The 19219-nt window shown below is 36.3% G+C and overlaps 1 protein-coding gene across 1 annotated transcript in view; it reads right to left on the bottom strand.

Moving 5' to 3' along the window:
* The window catches only part of kcnt2 (potassium channel, subfamily T, member 2), a 62401-nt gene extending 47383 nt beyond the window's left edge, over positions 1-15018 (bottom strand). The window contains exons 1-9 of the mRNA XM_056472757.1: positions 14852-15018; positions 9152-9231; positions 8744-8840; positions 8343-8384; positions 8213-8261; positions 7989-8048; positions 7751-7825; positions 5017-5100; positions 4216-4310 (exon numbers count right to left, since the gene is read on the bottom strand). Of these exons, the coding sequence (XP_056328732.1) occupies positions 4216-4310; positions 5017-5100; positions 7751-7825; positions 7989-8048; positions 8213-8261; positions 8343-8384; positions 8744-8840; positions 9152-9231; positions 14852-14934 (665 nt within the window). The 5' untranslated portion in view covers positions 14935-15018. The remainder of the gene's footprint in view (positions 1-4215; positions 4311-5016; positions 5101-7750; positions 7826-7988; positions 8049-8212; positions 8262-8342; positions 8385-8743; positions 8841-9151; positions 9232-14851) is intronic.
* Positions 15019-19219: the final 4201 nt, after the last annotated feature.

Raw genomic sequence — 19219 nt, 5'->3', positions numbered from 1 at the left:
GAGCAGCAGGGGTGACTTGCCCTAATAAAAGAACTCGCCGCGACCTCAGTTGCGCAACAGTCAAGCCATCGCAATGCGGGCAAGAACTGTCCGCGAGCACCGCATCAACATGTTGGACCCCCAATTATGTGACGCAGTACTTGTGCCTGTCATCCGGGGCGAGGAAACCACCGCATCCAGAAACGCATGGTCGAAACGACATCTTTAAATAGACGCGCTACACGACCGTGTGCTCTCTTAGGGAATTCTGCTCTTTGTAGAAACTGCTCTTTTAGATCACCAGCGAAACGCCAAGGGGACGGGAAACCCAGCTCGACCGCCGCTTAAACGTCTTCCCCCGCACTGGTGAAGGGAATGCTTCCTTCAGCGTTGGAAGTCAGCTCAGCAGAAGGGTTCTTCAGTCTCAGATCGGGTCTGAAGCAACAATTCTGATGAGCTGGCTCCAGCAGCCGACTGATATAGCCCTAATTGGCTCATCAGTTTCAGCTGTGGAGCTAAGCTCCGCCAATTCAATTGGCATTTCATTGGCCCATTTTCTTATCTTCAGAAGTGATTGGTCATCTAAAGAACTCCCAAAAGTCTGTTTATACAGACACGTAGAAGTTCCCTTATGAAGGGGAACCGCCTTAATCCTTAGTGGTATAGATTTAACAAGATACTGGAAATATTCCTCAGAGATTTTGGTCCATATTGACATAATAGCATCGAGCAGTTGCTGCAGATTTGTTGGCGAATCTCCCGTTCCACCTCATCCCAAATGTGCTCTATTGGATTAAGATCTGGTCATTCTGGAGGCCATTTGAGTAAAGTGAACTCATTGTCATGTTCAAGAAACTAGTCTTAGATGATTCGCGCTTTATGACATGGTGCGTTATCCTGCTGGAAGAAGATGGGAACACTGTGGTTATAAAGGCATGGACATGGTCAGCAACAATACTCAGGTAGGCTGTGGCATTGACACCATGCTCAACTGGTGCTAATGGGCCCAAAGTGTGCCAAGAAAAAATCCCCCACACCATTACGCCACCACCACTAGCCTGAACCGTTGATACAAGGCAGGATGGATCCACTTTTTCATGTTGTTGAGGCCAAATTCTGACCCTACCATCCGAATGTCACAGCAGAAATCGAGTCTCATCAGACCAGACAATGTTTTCCAGTCTTCTATTATTTAATTTTGGTGAGCCTGTGCAAATTGTAGCTACAGTTTCTTGTTCTTAACTGACAGGAGTGGCACCCAATGTGGCTTTCTGCTGCCCATCAGCCTCAAGGTTCAATGTGTTGTGCATTCAGAGATGCTCTTCTGCATACCTTTCTATCAGCTGGAACCAGTCTGACCATTGTCCTTTGACCTCTGGCATCAACAAGGCATATGCGCCTTGCATCTGCCGCTAACTAGATATTTTCTCTTTTTCTGACCATTCACTTTAAACCCTAGAGATGGTTGTACGTGAAAATTCCAGTAGATCAGCAGTTTCTGAAATATTCAAACCAGCCCGTCTGGCATCAACAACTATGCCACATTCAAAGTCACTTAAATCAACTTTCTTCCCCATTCTGATGCTCGGTTTGAACTGCAGCAGATCGTCTTGACCATGTCTACATGCCTAAATGTATTGAGTTGTTGCCGTGTGATTAGAAATTTGTGTTAATGAGCAGTTGGACAGGTGTACCTAATAAAGTGACTGTATGTTGTATGAGAGAATGCTGCAGATGGTGAATAATTTATAGCCTTTTTTATCACAGCAGCTAGAATACTCTTCTATGTTCTTAGCAAGTTTAATTAGCTTTTTTGCTTTAAAACAACAATGTGTTATGGGTGCCAATAGCCTCGTGGGTAGTAAGCTGACTTTTAGCACCAATGGACTTCTGGTTTCAGGAGTTAGTGTTCTATGATAACAAAGGCAAAAAAGAAATCTTACAAACAGGATGAAAATAAATAAGATTGTCATGTACAACCACTTGACAATGGTCACCTTTACATTTTGTGTCAAATACAATCTCTTCTGTTTTCTTTGTATTTATTATTAACTCAATTTTATCACACTAATCTAGAATCAGCAAATTTGTTTGAAAATCTGTTCAGATATGGTGTATTTTATCCTTTATTGTTCAGAAAAATGTAAAGGCCACTCCACGGTGTGCAATTTGCAAGGGTTTTGTACAATTAGCTTTGCAATACACCAGGGATTAATAAGGATGTGAACTCAGAAAGACAAGCCTATCTGTGGCAACTAAGTGCTTCTCCATTTAAAAGGAGAAACCACAAAAAATTAGCTGTTTTTGACCCTCGACAGGCTGCACAGCTAATGGCTTGGTCTCAGTCAAATGAAAGCAAACAGACAAAACATGATGAAGACCACTGCACATAAATCTTGAGAAATCCTGTTGGACAGACAGTTTGTGGTTGAATGTAGACGGTCCATTGTGTGTTTGTGCACTTGTTTATGTACTTTTACGACGACACAGAATTGCATGTTGCAACCCAGGGTCATTTTACATACGCATCCCCATATACATTTCTGAAAAGAGCGAAATGCGTCCCAGGAGGTATGTTTTTTGCAGTTTTTCTTTTTGTGAATCTGCAAGAGACAGCTGTGTACTCTTTTTCAGATCTCAAATTTCTCTTGCGAGTGCCATTCGCACCTGCTTTTCTCACGTAAATCCTCAAGAGGACGATGTCAACTGACTGGCTGCCTGACTGACTGACTGACTGACTGACCGACTGATACACCCACCAACCCCCTTCCCCAAACCCAACTTATAGTGTTTTCAAAAGCTAGGATTAACACGCCCACCGCCTTCTCAAACCCAACCGATGGTGTTTTCAAAAGCACCGATTGACCAGCTCCCATCCCCTTACCTAAACCCAATCGACAGTGTTTTCAAAAGCAATCCAGGAAAAAGATTTACCTGATTTTTACCAGGTTTTCAGATCTTACTACGTTTTCACCCTGTTATTTACTTGTTTTATTTTTTTGCCTATGCGAAAAACCACTGAGCAAACTGGTGACAGCGGAAAAGCCGTCCATATGGAGGTAAGTGGTCAGCCGGTAGGTAAGCTGTCTGCGGAGTCATACCGCCCCATAGCATTCGTTTTAAAGACGTACCTCTGGCTACACAATTCACTCTCTCCAGAACAGGGGTGGATTTGGGGGCCCTAAGAAATTCCAGGTATGGGGTCCTAGCATTTTTGGAAAATAAACTACATTTTAAAAAGTAGGCTATTTAAATAATTATATATAAAAAGTATATAAAATATTTAAAGTACGGCATGACATCACTTTGTTACAGAGACGTTATTGGTTAAATGGCAGCAAAGTAGAACAGGTTGAAGCAGAAAGCGTGAGTTTGTCTGCGGTCTTGAAGTATTATAAAGTTGATGACTACAGCATTGCCATAGCAAACCATAAGATATGCAAACTTGGGATTGCCTGCTGGGTATTTTAAGTTGAGGTGCTATTTGTTTTTATATTAAATGTTTATATTTACTGTTGCACTAAAGTCCAAAAGTGAAGAATTTATGTAATTTATTACTTGATTGTTCAAGCTACCTCACAAAAGTGCTCTGTTTGTGAGTCGTTAAATGTTAAAATAAGGTGAATTAAATAATAAATAAACAACATCCTGGATCTGTTTCTTTGCTCCCCCCCCCCAACCCCCCCCCACCCAAAAAAAAATGTTCTCAAAAATTATCACTCTTGCACACTGTACCTCAGCTGTACTCTGATCGCTGGAAGACTGGCATAGTGTTGGCAACTCAATGCCTTATTTTCTTGAAAATGCTTAAAATTATACTTAATTGGGGCTTTTGACATTCAAAACGTCTGTGAGGGTTGACTTTAGGGAAATGGGTTTGTAGGGTCATTTATAGTCAAGCCTGAAATTATTTACACCCCTGGCAAATTCTGACTTTGTTTAATTTACTTTATTGTTTCCACAATGATGCCTCTCGTACATAGTCTTATTATCTTCCGGGAGAAGAAATAAAAAAATAAAAAATAAATAAATAAAAATAAAAACTTGCAGGTTGAATACAAGTAGCTTTAAGTCAGAATTTGCCAGGTGAATCAATAATTTTAGACTTTAATAAATATTTCTTTACAGTATGAATGCATCATGCCTATGTAGAGTCCCTGTAAACAACCAATACTAATGTGTGTATGACTGTGAAAGTGATGAAAGTACATGAGTGAATTTTTTTTTCTGACTTACAAAGTGAAAATGAGGCAGACGATGGTGGAGATGAGCATAAGGACCTGATTGAACATGGCTGACTGTGTCCGGTGAATAGCTCGATGAAGATCATTCTAAGAGCCATAGAAAAAAAAGAGGATGTCATTACATGCTGTGAATGTTATGGCTGTGAGATGAACAGGTATAACCTTAAAACATATCAACCTTAACAAATAACCTTGAAAATGTTCATTCATCCATTAATTTTCTTTTGCTTAGTCCAGAGATCGCAAACTTGATTCCTGGAGAGCCGCAGCTCTGCACAGTTTTGCTGATCCAAATAATCAAGGTGTTTAAGACTACTATGGACTACTAAGCATGTTTGATTTTGAGGTGGTTGGAGCTAAAATATGCAGATCTGTGGCCCTCCAGGAATTGGGTTTAAGAACATTGGCTCAGTCAATTATTTATCAGGTGTTGCCAGTACATGTTGTATGCAGCGGATGCCCTTCCAGTCACAACCCAGTACTGGGAAACACTCATACACTCTGGCATTCACACACACACTTTTACACTATGGCCAATTTTTGTTTTACTCAAGTAGCTTATAGCGCATATCTTTAGACTGTGGGGGAACCTGGAGAAAACCCACACGAACACAGAGAGAACATGCAGACTCCACACAGAAATGCCAACTGACCCAGCCGGGACTTGAACCAGTGGCCTTCTTGATGTGAGGCAAAGGTGCTAACCACTGAGCCACCCTTAAAAATGTTCTACAGTATAATTACAGTATATTAGTAATAAATTATGTATATACTTTTTCCAAAATATACTCACAACCATAGTTTCTAAAGCACGTTTTGCCAGCCAGCAGTTCAGAAAGACAGGAATGAAGAGCTTCCGGAAGGAATGATAAAAAATCTGTTACAACAAAAAACCACATATATTATTCCCTCATGGAAAACCAAAATATTCCACCCATGTAGACATTTAATATGTAGGAAAATGTTCACAGATTATGCCTATAAAAATGCTAAACTAATTTAAAAAATCTTGAGAAAAAATATATGTAATCACTGTACATTCAAATCAAATGTTCCATTATTTTTAAAGTAAGTGTCCTATAAAAACACGCTGTACATTTCATACAGCAAATCAAACAGTTTGAAAACAAGAACAATAATATACAAAAAACATCAATTTACCAAATGTCCTAAAAAGCCAGCAATATGATTTTAAACAATCCTGAAAAACATTATGCCTCAAGGACCAATGGCAGGTTGCTCCACACAGTCTTGGGGTAGCAATAGAAGCATGATTACCCCGTTTGGGACAAGCTCTGAGAATAATAAAGAGAAATCTGTATTGACTCCAAATGATTACAGAGCAAACATGTTGTTCTGAGGCACATTAGCAACCAAAAGGTGTGTTTCTGTTGCTAGGGTGTTCGGAGTGGTGCTTTGAGGTTGTTCATTGTGGGTATTCATAGTAGTTACCAAGTAGGGTCTTCTGATTGACTGCCAGGTCATTTCTATGCTGTATTGACCCAAGTCAAAACAAATATGAATGATATTCTGGTGGTGTCTAGATGGCTCAAGTCCCTTCATCAGAGTAAGTCTATGAGATTTTTTTTGTATACTGCAAAAACGCAATAATTTTGAAAAGCACACCTTTTAAAGCCACATAATTAAGACCTTTTTTGAGAAGAAGGTAATAAGTTATGTGTCAATGTTAAACACTTTGCAAAATCCCAAGGTGTAAGGTGTAGTACAAGTAATGCATCCTACACAAATAGTTAACAGGATAGGTAATGACTAAAATGGTCAAAAATGTATAAGTTTCTTTCGACTGTTGAACATAAAATAAATTTTGAAGAAAAACTGAAAACTTGTATGACTACCATAGGGTGAGTATATTGTGACAAAACTTTGGTGAACTATCTCTGTAACATGTGCAGTTTAAGATAATAATGAACTAGTTAATGTATCTACTAATTAATAAATCGTACATCATTTATTAATCATACTTCAACATTTACTAATGCATCATTAAAATCCTTGTTAAGTAAGGGATAATGTTGTTCTCACAGAATAAAGCCAGAGAGGGTTACCAGCAGCTCTATTTGAAGCAAATGTATATATGTGAGTATATATAAATATACTCACAAACAGTCAAGATTATTTATAGTACCCACTTGAGCTGTATTATAAGTTTTGGTGGTTATTTTCTAGGAATAACGTACTTTGGAAAGTCATGGTTGACCAATCAGAACCAAGTATTCCAGAGAGCAATGTAATAACATTAGTTAATACACTGCGAGTGCAGAAGAACTCTTTACTTGAAGGGGCTGCTCATAAGACTGTCGTGAAACTTTTATAATCATGATATGACACCAAGTGGCAACAAGCCAATACGGATGTAACTAAAAACTGTAATTCATTGACTCGCCTTTGGGGGCTGGCTCCAGGAACTGCAGATGTTCATGGACTACAATGCTAAATTTGTCAATTTTACAGCTGATAAAAACATCATATTGCATCATATTTTTGTTTTATGTGGCTTTACACCATCTGTTGTCTTTTGGAATTATTTCCTACAAATATCAGTTAATATGGCATGCTGTGTGCACCTAATTGTAATTCAAGTGGCCTCCATTTCCCAGGTGAGTGAAATTATGAATGTATTATTCCATATCTATAAATGTATTTGTTTTATTTAAGATCATTTATCATTTATATTTTTTGACCTGTAATTCACTCCAGAATCTGACAGATTGATTAGCTGTAGGCTATAGAACAGTCATCTGAAACGTTGTCATACAGTGTTATACCTGGATTTCATAAACAGTCTTGCATTTACTAACACAGACTATATTTTGAAGTATTTGGAATTTTATAACAGCATCATTAACATTTTTCTTAACCTCAACTACAGTGACACAAATTGAATTTCTCAAACAATGTCATCTTAGCATTTAAAATGACAGACCTAGTTATCATAAGCATGCATGAAGTCTTCTTCATTTTGGTGTCATGACACCACCCCTTCAAGTGTTTCCACAAGAACTAACAAACAAACAACTTTATTTTCATTGACTAATGTTAAAAAGATGCATTAATACGCATAAATACTGTAATAGATGTATTGATCAGGGTAAAATATAAATGGTTAGTAAATACAATAATTAATATTATTACATGGCTGTCTGGAATACTCAATTCTGATTGGTCAGCCAGGACATTCCAAGGTTTTTCTGCGATAACAACCGAATAAAATGACACAGGCTCAACCAGAAACTTTAAACACATTGACTGTCATTGAATACATTTAAATCCATATACCTACATCCAATTATTAGCATCAGATTGCCGGTAATCCTGTTGGGCTTTAATCTGGGATAACAACCTACTGGATGTAGTTAAGCGCTAACTGAACTAATGGTACCATATTATAAATTTTTACCCTTGCATCCTTAAGTAATAAATCATTTTGTTCAGATATGGCCATGTCAACATAACTGGACTATTATTGTTAGCTGTGCTTGTTTTCTGATTATATACAGTATACTTACGCCAATCACAAAGGGCACCGTGTCAATCAATTCCAACATAAATGCCATTTGAAGTACCTGCTGCAATATGTTACCCTAGATCACCAGAGAGACCACAAACAAACAAATTAGCACAGATATTATCAATATTTCCATGTAAAATATATAATTAGATTGTCTTTTTCAGGGTCATTGCTTAGATGATGCTTCTGACATTAGAGGCTGACATTATAGATACAGCAATACTACAAATTCATACCTTGTATCGTAGATATGTCAGTAGGATTCTAATGAACAAGCAAATGACAGCAACAGACACCTAAAACAAATAGCTCTGTCATTATACAGTCATTCATAAATACAAATGATATTTAATAACCTTACATCAGTTTTGTTTCACAAACTTTGTACAAAATTGTTTAAAAACACTAAAGACAGACATAAAAAAAAATTGCAGATGTTAAGCGAAATTTATAAGGCTACCTGTACAGCCCAAAGCATTTCATTTCGATCAACCCAAATAACCGGAGACCTGATAACAATAAAGGCCTATTAAAAAGCTGCAAATAAATACATAAAAGCAATTTCACAATTAATTTCTTGGAATACATACCAGTCGATTTCAAGCAGGGTATAGTTACCGTTCTGACCGGAGCTAAGAGAAGAGATTTTTTTTTTTAGCAAATTTCATTATGGAGCAGTAATTTCTATTGCATTATGTAAACTGAAAGGAAAAACTTTGTAAACATCAATCAAAAGTTACTTGTACATAATGAAACAATACTGTTGTTTCTTGTTTTGTACCACACAACACAATAAAAATTGAATATAAGAAATGAGAGAATGAATAGTGGATTTATTATTTAGTGGAGGTTTTCGTTCTGTTTCCATTTTCTTTCTTTAAGCCTCATTAAATACCCAAAGTAAATTTATTAAGTGACGACAAAAAAAAAAAAATCTAAATCTAAAGGGAAAGAAAGTGTCTGTCCATCAAACAATTCAAAATATATTTACCATCGTGTCTGATGCTTACAGTCAGTCAGCACTCTGGATACATACAAAATGCAGCTCAACACCTTGAGTGACAGATAAAACACTCGCACACTGAGACCTGAGGAATACAAATAGTGTTTAAAAAACATTTAAGGTAGAGTTTTATGGGGAAAATTGTCGCATGCCCTAAAATATCAGACATAACTTTCTAAAACATTTTGGAACTTTAATATGGATAAATATTTCAACAAAACACAACTTTCTATTATGAACTAAAAATACTTTAAATAACTTAAATGCTAAACTAATGTAGCATGTTTTTGGAAACAGGCAATTTTCATAAAGTTCATTTTCAGAAAATGTATAAAGTCATTATATATAATATATCAGGAACGTAAATGTAATAAATGTAGTAATAAAAAAACCTACTTGATCGTTGATTTTTGATCAAGTAACACTGGAGACGTTCTTTGAAACTACTTTCTTTAACAAGGAATTCAACCTGAAACCTATACAGCAAAGCAAATGGATGACAATTAGATATTGAATAATTATTTAATGACTATTCCTCATGTTACGGTGGTTAAAACCTGATGCACATGTTCTATTTGTTCATTCATTCATTTTCTTTTCGGCTAAGTCCCTTTTTTAATCAGGGGTCTCCACAGCGGAATAAACCGCCAACATATCCAGCATTTGTTTTACACAGCGGATGCTCTTCCAGTCACAACTCATCACAGGGAAACATCAATACACACTCATTCACACACATACACTACAACCAATTTAGCCTATTCAATTCACCTATAGCGCATGTCTTTGGACTGTGGGGGAAACCGGAGCACCCGCAGGAAACCCACGCCAACACGGGGAGAACATGCAAACTCCACACAGAAATGCCAACTGACCCAGCCGGGGCTCGAACCAGTGACCTTCTTGCTGTGAGGCAATCATGCTACCCCCGTCACCGTGTCACCTGTTTCTATTCATTAGTATATTATTTTATTTGTAAAATATTCTGTATATTTAGTAACTGAAATGATTGTATAATAATAAATAAAATATGTAAAGCAGTCAAGAACAGTATGAGATACAGAATAAGGCCTCTGTGATGTTGTTTTTATTGTGGGATGCATGCAAATACACATTGAGTGGTCCCACATGAAGGCTAAATACTGTTTAGAAAGAGAGTACTTTCTTGGAGGAATCAGTTATGTACTGTTGATGCTGACGTTAGTTTCATCAACTCTGGGAGTTTGGATTTATTCTGCCAGAGCAGGACAAGTAAAACGACTGAGCGTCTGTACTCCCTGATTTGTGGGAGTGTGGCTACAATAGGAAAGGCATACGGTGGATTTGGGCTACACTGTAAAAAAAATTCTGTAAAATTTACGAAAAAATACTGGCAGCTATGGTTGCCAGAACTTTTTTGTAAAAAATACAGAATTTTTCTGTAAAATTGTTTTTACAGAAAAATGTTGTATTTTTAACATGAGAAAATTGTATTCATTAACTGATGCAATGACCATTTACAAACCTTTGAGTTAATTATTTATATTTGCAGAAAGCAGCTACGTTTTAATTGGCATTTACTGGCAATAAAATTAATATTTTAAATGTCTAAGTAATATATCTGAGCATATTGATATTGAGAACCATCGTACATCAGTTCACTACAAAAACTTTTTTAAATTATGTAAAGTCATTAAATGCATTATTGTGTTCATATGTGACTGTAATTAACAGACTTTCACAGCATTAGTAACTACACAGTCACATTTAAACAAAAGAAGATGCAGCATAACATCTGATTTTCTAAGTTCATCTAGACCTTGCACACAGATGCTACTGTCCTCCACAATGGTGACACAAAAATGTTTTACAGTATTTTGCTGTTGTTTTTTCTGATTTTACAAAAAAATACTGGCAGGTGTGGTTGCCAGTAATCTACTGTTTTTAACATTGTACAGTCGTAAATTCAATCTACAGAATATTTCTGTTAAAAATACAGTCCACAGTCTGTATTTTTCATCCAACACATTTAACCCCTTGAATCACTAGTGTCCTCACAACAGAGGGTTGAACACTCAGACAGTGATGAAGTTAATGAGATAATTAAGTGTCCAATTAAAGGAGGATTTAAGCTGCGGTCTCACTTGACTTTTCTTCCCATAGACCTCCATTCATACGCACGCGAATGCGTCAGACCGGAAACACAGGGTCATGCGTCGAATTTCGCAGGTTGCTGGGGTGCAAAGTTCAAGCTTGATGAATTCTGACCTGCGAAATCGCATCACTTGACTGCGTGAGATCAATCGAGGATCAAAACAGGACCTCTCTGGACAGAAATTTAAAACACAGAGCAATCACTCTCTTTATTAATGTCTAATCATCTTGTTTAATCCCACCCCTTTTCGCTGCGCCGCACAACAGAATTTCGCACACACAAAGCCCAGTGTGACCGTAGCTTTAAGCTGCGGTCACATTGGGCTTTTCTTCCCATTGACTTCCATTCATACGCACGCGAATGCGTCAGACCGGAAACGCAAGGTCATGCGTCTAGTTTCGCAGGTTGCTGCGGTGCAAAGTTCAAGCTTGGTGAACTCTGACCTGCAAAATCGCATCACTTGACTGCGTGAGACCAATCGAGGATCAAAACAGGACCTCTCTGGACAGAAATGTAAAGCATGGAGCAATCGCTCGCTTTTTTTAATGTCTAATCATCTTGTTTAATCCCGCCCCTTTTCGCAGCTCCGCATGACAGTATTTCGCACACACAAAGCCCGCTACGGTCACACTGGGCTTTGTGTGTGCGAAATTCTCAGGGTGAGTAAATGATGAATACACCCAAAAATCAGTGAAACACCCATACACTCATTCAGGAGCAGAGGCGAATCCATCATGTCCTGGAGCTGGGTCAGTTGGCATTGCTGTGTGAAGTTTGCATGCACCTCACAGTCCAAACGCACGCAGTATAGGTAAATTTAATAAACTAAATAGGCCGTAGTGTGTGGGTGTTTCACTGATTTTTGGGTGTATTCATCATTTACTCACCCTCAAGTTGTTGATTGATTGATTTTTATTTATTTATTTTTATTTCTGCTGACCGCAAATGATAACTTTAAAGGACAAAGCAAATCTAAAACTTAATAGTCCCCATTGACTTCAACAGAAGAAACAAATGCTATGCAATTTCACTGTGGACCACCAATGGTTTAGTTACCTATATTGTTCAAAATATCATGTTTTGTGTTCATCTGAGGAGAGATTTAGAACAAAGGGAGGGTGAATTACTGATGACAGAATTTCCATTTTTGTGTAAAATATTCCTTTAATAAATCCAGTGTACTGTTTGTATGGCATGTATTTAAGTGCTGTTTTTGTTTATTTATTTTTAGATTGCTTAGGATACCCACACATCAAAGAAACTTTTTGAAGTTTGAGGAGATGTATCACTGCGGATCCTCTCGTATTGCAAAAAAAAAGACGAGAGCCTTGGATCTACCAGTTCAAGCAAACATTTCATCTGGTGAGACAATCCTGCATAACAGTTTTAATCCCAATTTGTAGCATTTCACCTTTGATATGAGGGTCTTGTTTTGAGTTTAATTATTGTGTTTTTTTCTGTTTGATATAAAGACAGCTTGGAGATCCCGCTTTGGAGATGGTGCTTTTACAACTCAGCCAGCTATCATTTCACCACTGCCAAATAGATTGTGCAGCAAGATGGGTCGACCTTCATACCAGGAGGCAAAACAAGAATTTGTTGATTTGTGACTTCTAGGTGCATTATTTATGGAAATAAACTTTGGACATTATTTAAGTCATACAAGTGTGTATACTTGTATTTCGTTCAGTACTTAGAGGAGGAGGAGCAACAGGGACAGAATCCTCTTGTCCTGCTGCTTGGGGATGAACTAAACTGCTGTCAGGCATTTGTTATTGTGGGAGGAGTGCCACTAAAGTCATGGATTTTAAAGCTTTGCCAATGTATTAAAAGCTGTGTATTTTTTATTTACATATAAAGATGACTACTACTATAATAATAATAATAATAATTTATTATTATATAGCTGTTAAACTACTTTTTGGCAAAATAACCCAACAAATTAGTTATTTTCATAACCCAAATTGTTGGGTTAACCTTATCAACCCAATGGATTGGGTTAAAATAACCCAACAGAAGGTCGGTGCCAAATTGACCCATCTACGGGTTACCTGTTGGGTTATTATTAACCTAACTGTTTTAAGTGAGTAAGTATGCTCCAAATATATGGAATGAGCTTCGACATATACTACAAATGAAATCTGTACCATTTATTGCTTTATTTAAAAGTACTTTAAAAACTGTCAATTTAGAACAGTGCACATGTTTTAATAATTGATTATGGTTTATACTATTTTTGTGTGTCAATGTGTTGTGAAATGTAATTTTTTGTAACTTTGTTCTATGCTGCCTGTCTTGATCAGGCTCCCTGGTAGAAGAGATATTGTATCTCAATGGGACATTCCTGGTTAAATAATTAAATTAATAAATAAAATGAATGTATGACAATGATCAACTGTAAATGTCTGTAAATTATGCCAAATAACCAGCATTTTTTTCTTATTATCTATTTGTTCTCACTGTTGAATTTATTATTAAATGGGACAGCCCCTTGAGATGAACCATCTAATTTTCTAGGGGGTCCCTAATAAGCCATATGTAAATCAAAACAGAGCACAATACATCAAAACCAACAGAAAACTAAACAAAAGACAAACAAGCAGCTCACTTGAATCACCACCCACAGTCTTCAGCTTATTAGGAAAACAGAATCATAAGCTCACAAAACATTGATATGCAAGTAGGCTAATTGATAAATAATTTGAAAGCAAAAAGGAAAGCCATTAGTCTTAAAGTGGACTTAGTAGGGCTTAATTGATCTAAGAGAAGAGGGGAGATTTGGAGTCAAATGAAGATTTATATGGATATGACCTGTGGTTATTTTTCAATTTCTGTTATAATTCATTCATTCAGTCATTCATTATCTTTTCAGCTTGGACCCTTTATTAATTTGGGGTCACCACAGCAGAATGAACCACCAACTTATCCAGCATGTTTTACGCAGCCCATCACTGGGAAACATCCACACACACACACACACACACACGCACACACACACACACACACACACACACACACACACACACACACACACACACACACGCGCGCGCGCACGCACACGCACACAATTTTATCATACCGAATTCAACTCTACCACGTATCTGTGGGGGAAACCAGAGCACCAATAAATTCCATAAATTTAATTATTTATATTTATTTTTTCCTATTAGACTGCTGCTTTAATTTTAAATTCTTGGCTGTAATTTTCTTTGTACATTGCCAAAAACACTGGAAGATTATTAATAACGAATGCAATATGAAGCCCTTAGTAAGTACAAAAAGCAATCAAAACACTAAGAAGAGAAACACACTGTACCAATTTAAACAAGATTAGTCAGAAACTGAGGAAACTAAATGCACAAGACTAATAAGATATAACAGGAATTAATAGGATTACACACTAACTAATGAAAGTAGGAAACAGAACAAAGGAACACAGAGCATGGCAGACGTGACAATAATTCGCAATTATTTTTAATTCATTATTAAACTGAAACATTTTATTCATTGATTTTCTAAATTAAAGTCATTAGGAATTATTGTTAGGAATGTTTTAGCTTTTTCTGATAATGCAGAGAGTGTTTTTTTCTTAGCTTTTTTATCATAATAAACAATAAACAATGTGCTAGTGATTATAACTTTTTTTATATTGAACATAATAATTTCAGAAACAAACAAGCTACGACTTTTAAAGAGAATATAATAAATGTGCAATAATTCTTTATTATTAATAATAATTCTAATTCTGTTATGTTCAAACGACAGTGTAATTAACCTTGAAACAAACAAACAAACAAACAAACAAACAAACAAACAAACAAAAAAGATCGGTTTATTCATTTTTCAGTATGACAAAAAAATCCCATATTCATAGTCAACAACTTGATAAAGATACACCAAAAATAGTTTTTTTTTGTACATTTTAAATATTGAGCTAAACAGATATAAATTTCAGCACTTACTTTGGATCGTTTTGGTCACGAAGTAATAAATCCTTGAATCTGTGTTTAAGAGGCTGGCGTGTCGCTTTATCACTATCATCCATGATCTCTCTCTAAAGCGCAAAAAGATCAACTTCATACAACTCCGATACACGGTTTATGTATCTGAATTTTATTGCAGTTGTTCCCTATACAGTATCTCAGCGTTCAGTTGCATATAAATATGAAACTGGTTTCCCTGAATCCCTCCCATTGTCTGGTGAGTGACTGACAGACCGTAATGAGTTGTATGTCAGCGATTTGCCTCATCAGCGCCTTATTGCACCTTTTGTCTTCAAATTCAATGGTTACAGATATTGAAGAATCGACCAAATGTTTTCCTGTATGTTTTACTTTAAAGAATTTATTTAAATTTGTACAAACGAACAAACATATGACTCTCTGTAAGATACACATATTTGTATTTAGTTTTTTCTTTTTGGGAAATTATATATATATATAAATATATATATATATATATATATATATATATATATATATATATATATATATATATATATATATATATATATATATATATATATATATATATATATATATATATATATATATATATATATATATATATAGAAAGAGAGAGAGAGAGAGAGAGAGAGAGAGAGAGAGAGAGAGAGAGAGAGATAACTAGATAAAGCTACCTGTTGAGTTGACTGCTTAACATGCTTTGCAACCCGGTTATTATATATCATGGCATTGATATTCAGTCCTGGATAACTAATAATGTGTAGGTTATGTATCTAAGTGACATTAAAGCAAATCATGTAGAAGACTTGTTTAGATTATTTTACTACAATATAAATCTATGATATAAATGTGATGACATTCATACAATAAGATTAAGTTATTCACATCTCCCTATTCATTCATTCATTCATTCATTCATTCATTCATTCATACGGTGGATATTATTTATGCACTGTAAAGTGCACAAAGTTGACTCAACTTAAAACTGTAGGGCAAAAATGTTTACTTAAAAATGTTCTAAAGATTGTTGCTTTAAAATTGTAAGTTTAGTCAAGTTTTTTTTTTTTTTTACAGTGTAGGCATGCATGTTCTAAATAACAGCGGGTATACACAGAATGATTACAGTTTGTTTACATGACGCACAAAAATGTTTCTTTTTCTCTGTTTTTGTGGGGGGTTTTTTTTTTTTTGAAAAGCTGTAGATACAGATGTTTTTAAAATTATCTTGTTCATATACCTGTGAAAAATAGCACAAAACTTTGTAAAATTTGTTAAATTCAACCTATAGAAATTGTTTGCAACAATTTTGCAGAAATTAAATTTATTTCAGTGACCCAGAGAAGATACTTTATTAAGAGATGCAAGGATTTGTGGCTCTGCCATTGGAGAAAGCATAGTGACTAACTTAGATCATGTGTGACTTAACCAAACAACCACATTATCACATTTATAGCAACAACTTTTTGTATGAGTGAGTCAAGTGGGGTGTCTGAAAAAGCTAACTTCCTCACCAATTCACTAATGTAATGTACCTTACTTGATATTAGTCAATGAGTGAACAAAAGTGCTTCTTGTAAATCTGTGTAAATTTGGATGTTAGGACTGCTTGCCAGTATATTTTGCATCAACTCAGAGACTAATAGTGTTATGATAATTAAAATGTGATAAAAATGTGATTAACGTAACATTAATTTAATTATATTTTTAAAATGTATTATTATTAAACATTATACATACACTCACCAGCCAATTTATTAGGTACAACTAATAGGCTGGACCCCCTTTTGTTTTCAGAACTGCCTTCGTGGTTTAGATTCAAAAAGGTACTGGTAATATTCCTCAGAGATTTTGGTTCATATTGACAAGATAGCATCAGAGTCGCTGCAGATTTGTTGGCTGCACATCTATGATGTGAATCTCCCGTTTCACCACATCGCAAAGGTGCTCTATTGGATTGAGTTCTGGTGACTGTGGAGGCCATTTGAGTACAGTGAACTGATTGTCATGTTCAAGAAACCAGTCTGAGAGCACTGAGCACTTTATGACATGGTGCATTATCCTGCTGGAAGTAGCCATCAGAAGATGGGTAAACTCTGGTCATAAAGGGAAAGACATGGTCAGCAACAATATAGAGGTAGGCTGTGGCTGTGACGATGCTCAATTGGTACTAATGGGCCCAAAGTGCGCCAAGAAAATATCCCTCACATCATTACACCAACACCACCAGCCTGAACCATTGATTGAAGGCAGGATGGATCCATGCTTTCATGTTGTTGACATCAAATTTTGACCCTACCATTTGAATGTCGCAGTAGGAATCGAGACTCATCAGACCAAGCAATTTTTTCCAATCTTCTATTGTCCAATTTTGGTGAGCCTGTGCAAATTGTAGCCTCGGGTTTTTTTTTCTTAGCTGACAAGAGTGGCACCCGGTGTGGTCTTCTGCTGCTGTAGCCCATCCGCCCCAGGTTTCAACTTGTTGTGCTTTTAGAGATGCTATTCTGCATAACTTGGTTGTAATGAGTGGTTAATTGAGTTACTGTTGCCTTTCTATCAGCTTGAACCAGTCTGGCCATTCTCCTCTGATTTCTGCCATCAACAAGGCTTTTGCACCCACAGAACTGCCACTCACTAGATATTTTCTCTTTTTTGGACCATTCTGATGGTTGTTTCCCTCCTAGAGATGGTTGTGCATGAAAATCCCAGTAGATCAGCAGTTTCTGAAATACTCAAACCAGCCCGTTAGGCACCAACAAATATGCCCCCTTCAAAGTCACTTAAATCACCTTTTTTCCCCATTCTGATGCTCAGTTTGAACTGCAGCAGATCACCTTGACAATGTCTACATGCCTAAATACATTGAGTTTCTGCCATATAATTGGCTGATTAGAAATGTGCGTTAATGAGCAGTTGGACAGATGTACCTAATAAAGTGGCCGGTGAGTGTATATCAGATTACACCATTTATACTTTAATTAAAGGGTATAAGGTCCACCCAGTAGGCCCAATGAAGGTGTCCACTGGTGGATGAAGGTTCACTGCCTGTTCGGCTTTTCCAGTGCACAATGTTGATTTACAATAAATGTCACTCATATCTGACTCCAATCTGAATATGAGGTGGTTTAGAATATTAGTATATTTATCTTTCGTTTTATCTGACTCCAATCATAAAACATTAAGAAGATTATATCAAAATATAATTTAGATAAATGTTTGAACCTTTTGTCTTCACTCATAACTATTACATTTGTTCATTGGTGCTCATGTCGCTCAGAGGAATCGCCCCAGCCGATGCAGTCCCTTACGGTCACACTCTCGTCAGTCTTGATTATTAAACAGAGGTAATTGATGAATCCTATGCTTGCTCATTCTGAAGTATTTTTGATTAGTTCCCCTTAGATGTACACCCTTGAGTAAAGACAATATAATTTCTAGTCAAGGTCATTATTATAAATGTAACCGACTACTGTTCTCTGTAATAATTTTGGTTTAGCCAAGCCCATGGTTTCCCAAATACACTTAATTTAGAAAAATATTACTTTCAAACAAGGGTCGGGTACCCTATCTAGGTTAGTCCTGCAACTCCTAATTGCCCTGGATGGAATTAACCCTCCTTCCACCTAAGTACACTTGAATCAATATCAAGAGTCAGTTGGATCCCTTAAATACAATTAGTGTGCCCAATGCTTCATCTCAATTGGATTTTAGTCCATCTACTGACCTGACGCAAGAAGTGCGGAAACAAGGATACAGCGTAATCGACTAAAATAAATAATTACAGAGTAAGCAGAATGCATTGAAACATAACAATTTAATAGTTAGGTAAAAATGTATTATGCCAATTATTCAGTCAATTCATAAACAATCAATACAAGACATCAAATTCTCAAAGATAGATCTAAGATCAAAAGATGCATACCTGACTTCAAAATATACATAGTATACAGCATGAGAGCTCCACACTACGGGGTGATCTGATAAAAGAATCGCACCGAACATTTTGAAACTTTTCCTTAAGTAGTCAAACCAAGGCTCTCCTTTAGGGATGGGTGTGTGTTAAACAACAAAACGCATTTGCATTTAGTGCAATGTTAGATCTGAAGAGTTTCTGCCTATAGAGAACAAATGGTAATTTGAATCCAAGCCCCCTAGGTAAAGGCAAGGGGCGCTCCAAGGGGTGTGAACGTACACTGTAAAAAATGGCCGTGATTTCAACGGTAAAAAACTGTAAAAATGCTACAGTAAAAAATACGTAACCTGTTTAACAGATTGTTTCCTTAATATATAGGATGAATAACTGTAAATTGACTTTCCCAGAATTCCCTGCATGGCACATCACTTTTTATGCTTTTTGTTGACATGACT

The sequence above is a fragment of the Danio aesculapii genome, chromosome 2, assembly GCF_903798145.1.
Source record: "Danio aesculapii chromosome 2, fDanAes4.1, whole genome shotgun sequence".
NCBI lineage: Eukaryota > Metazoa > Chordata > Actinopteri > Cypriniformes > Danionidae > Danio > Danio aesculapii.
This window is presented reverse-complemented; position numbering and strand designations above follow the sequence as displayed.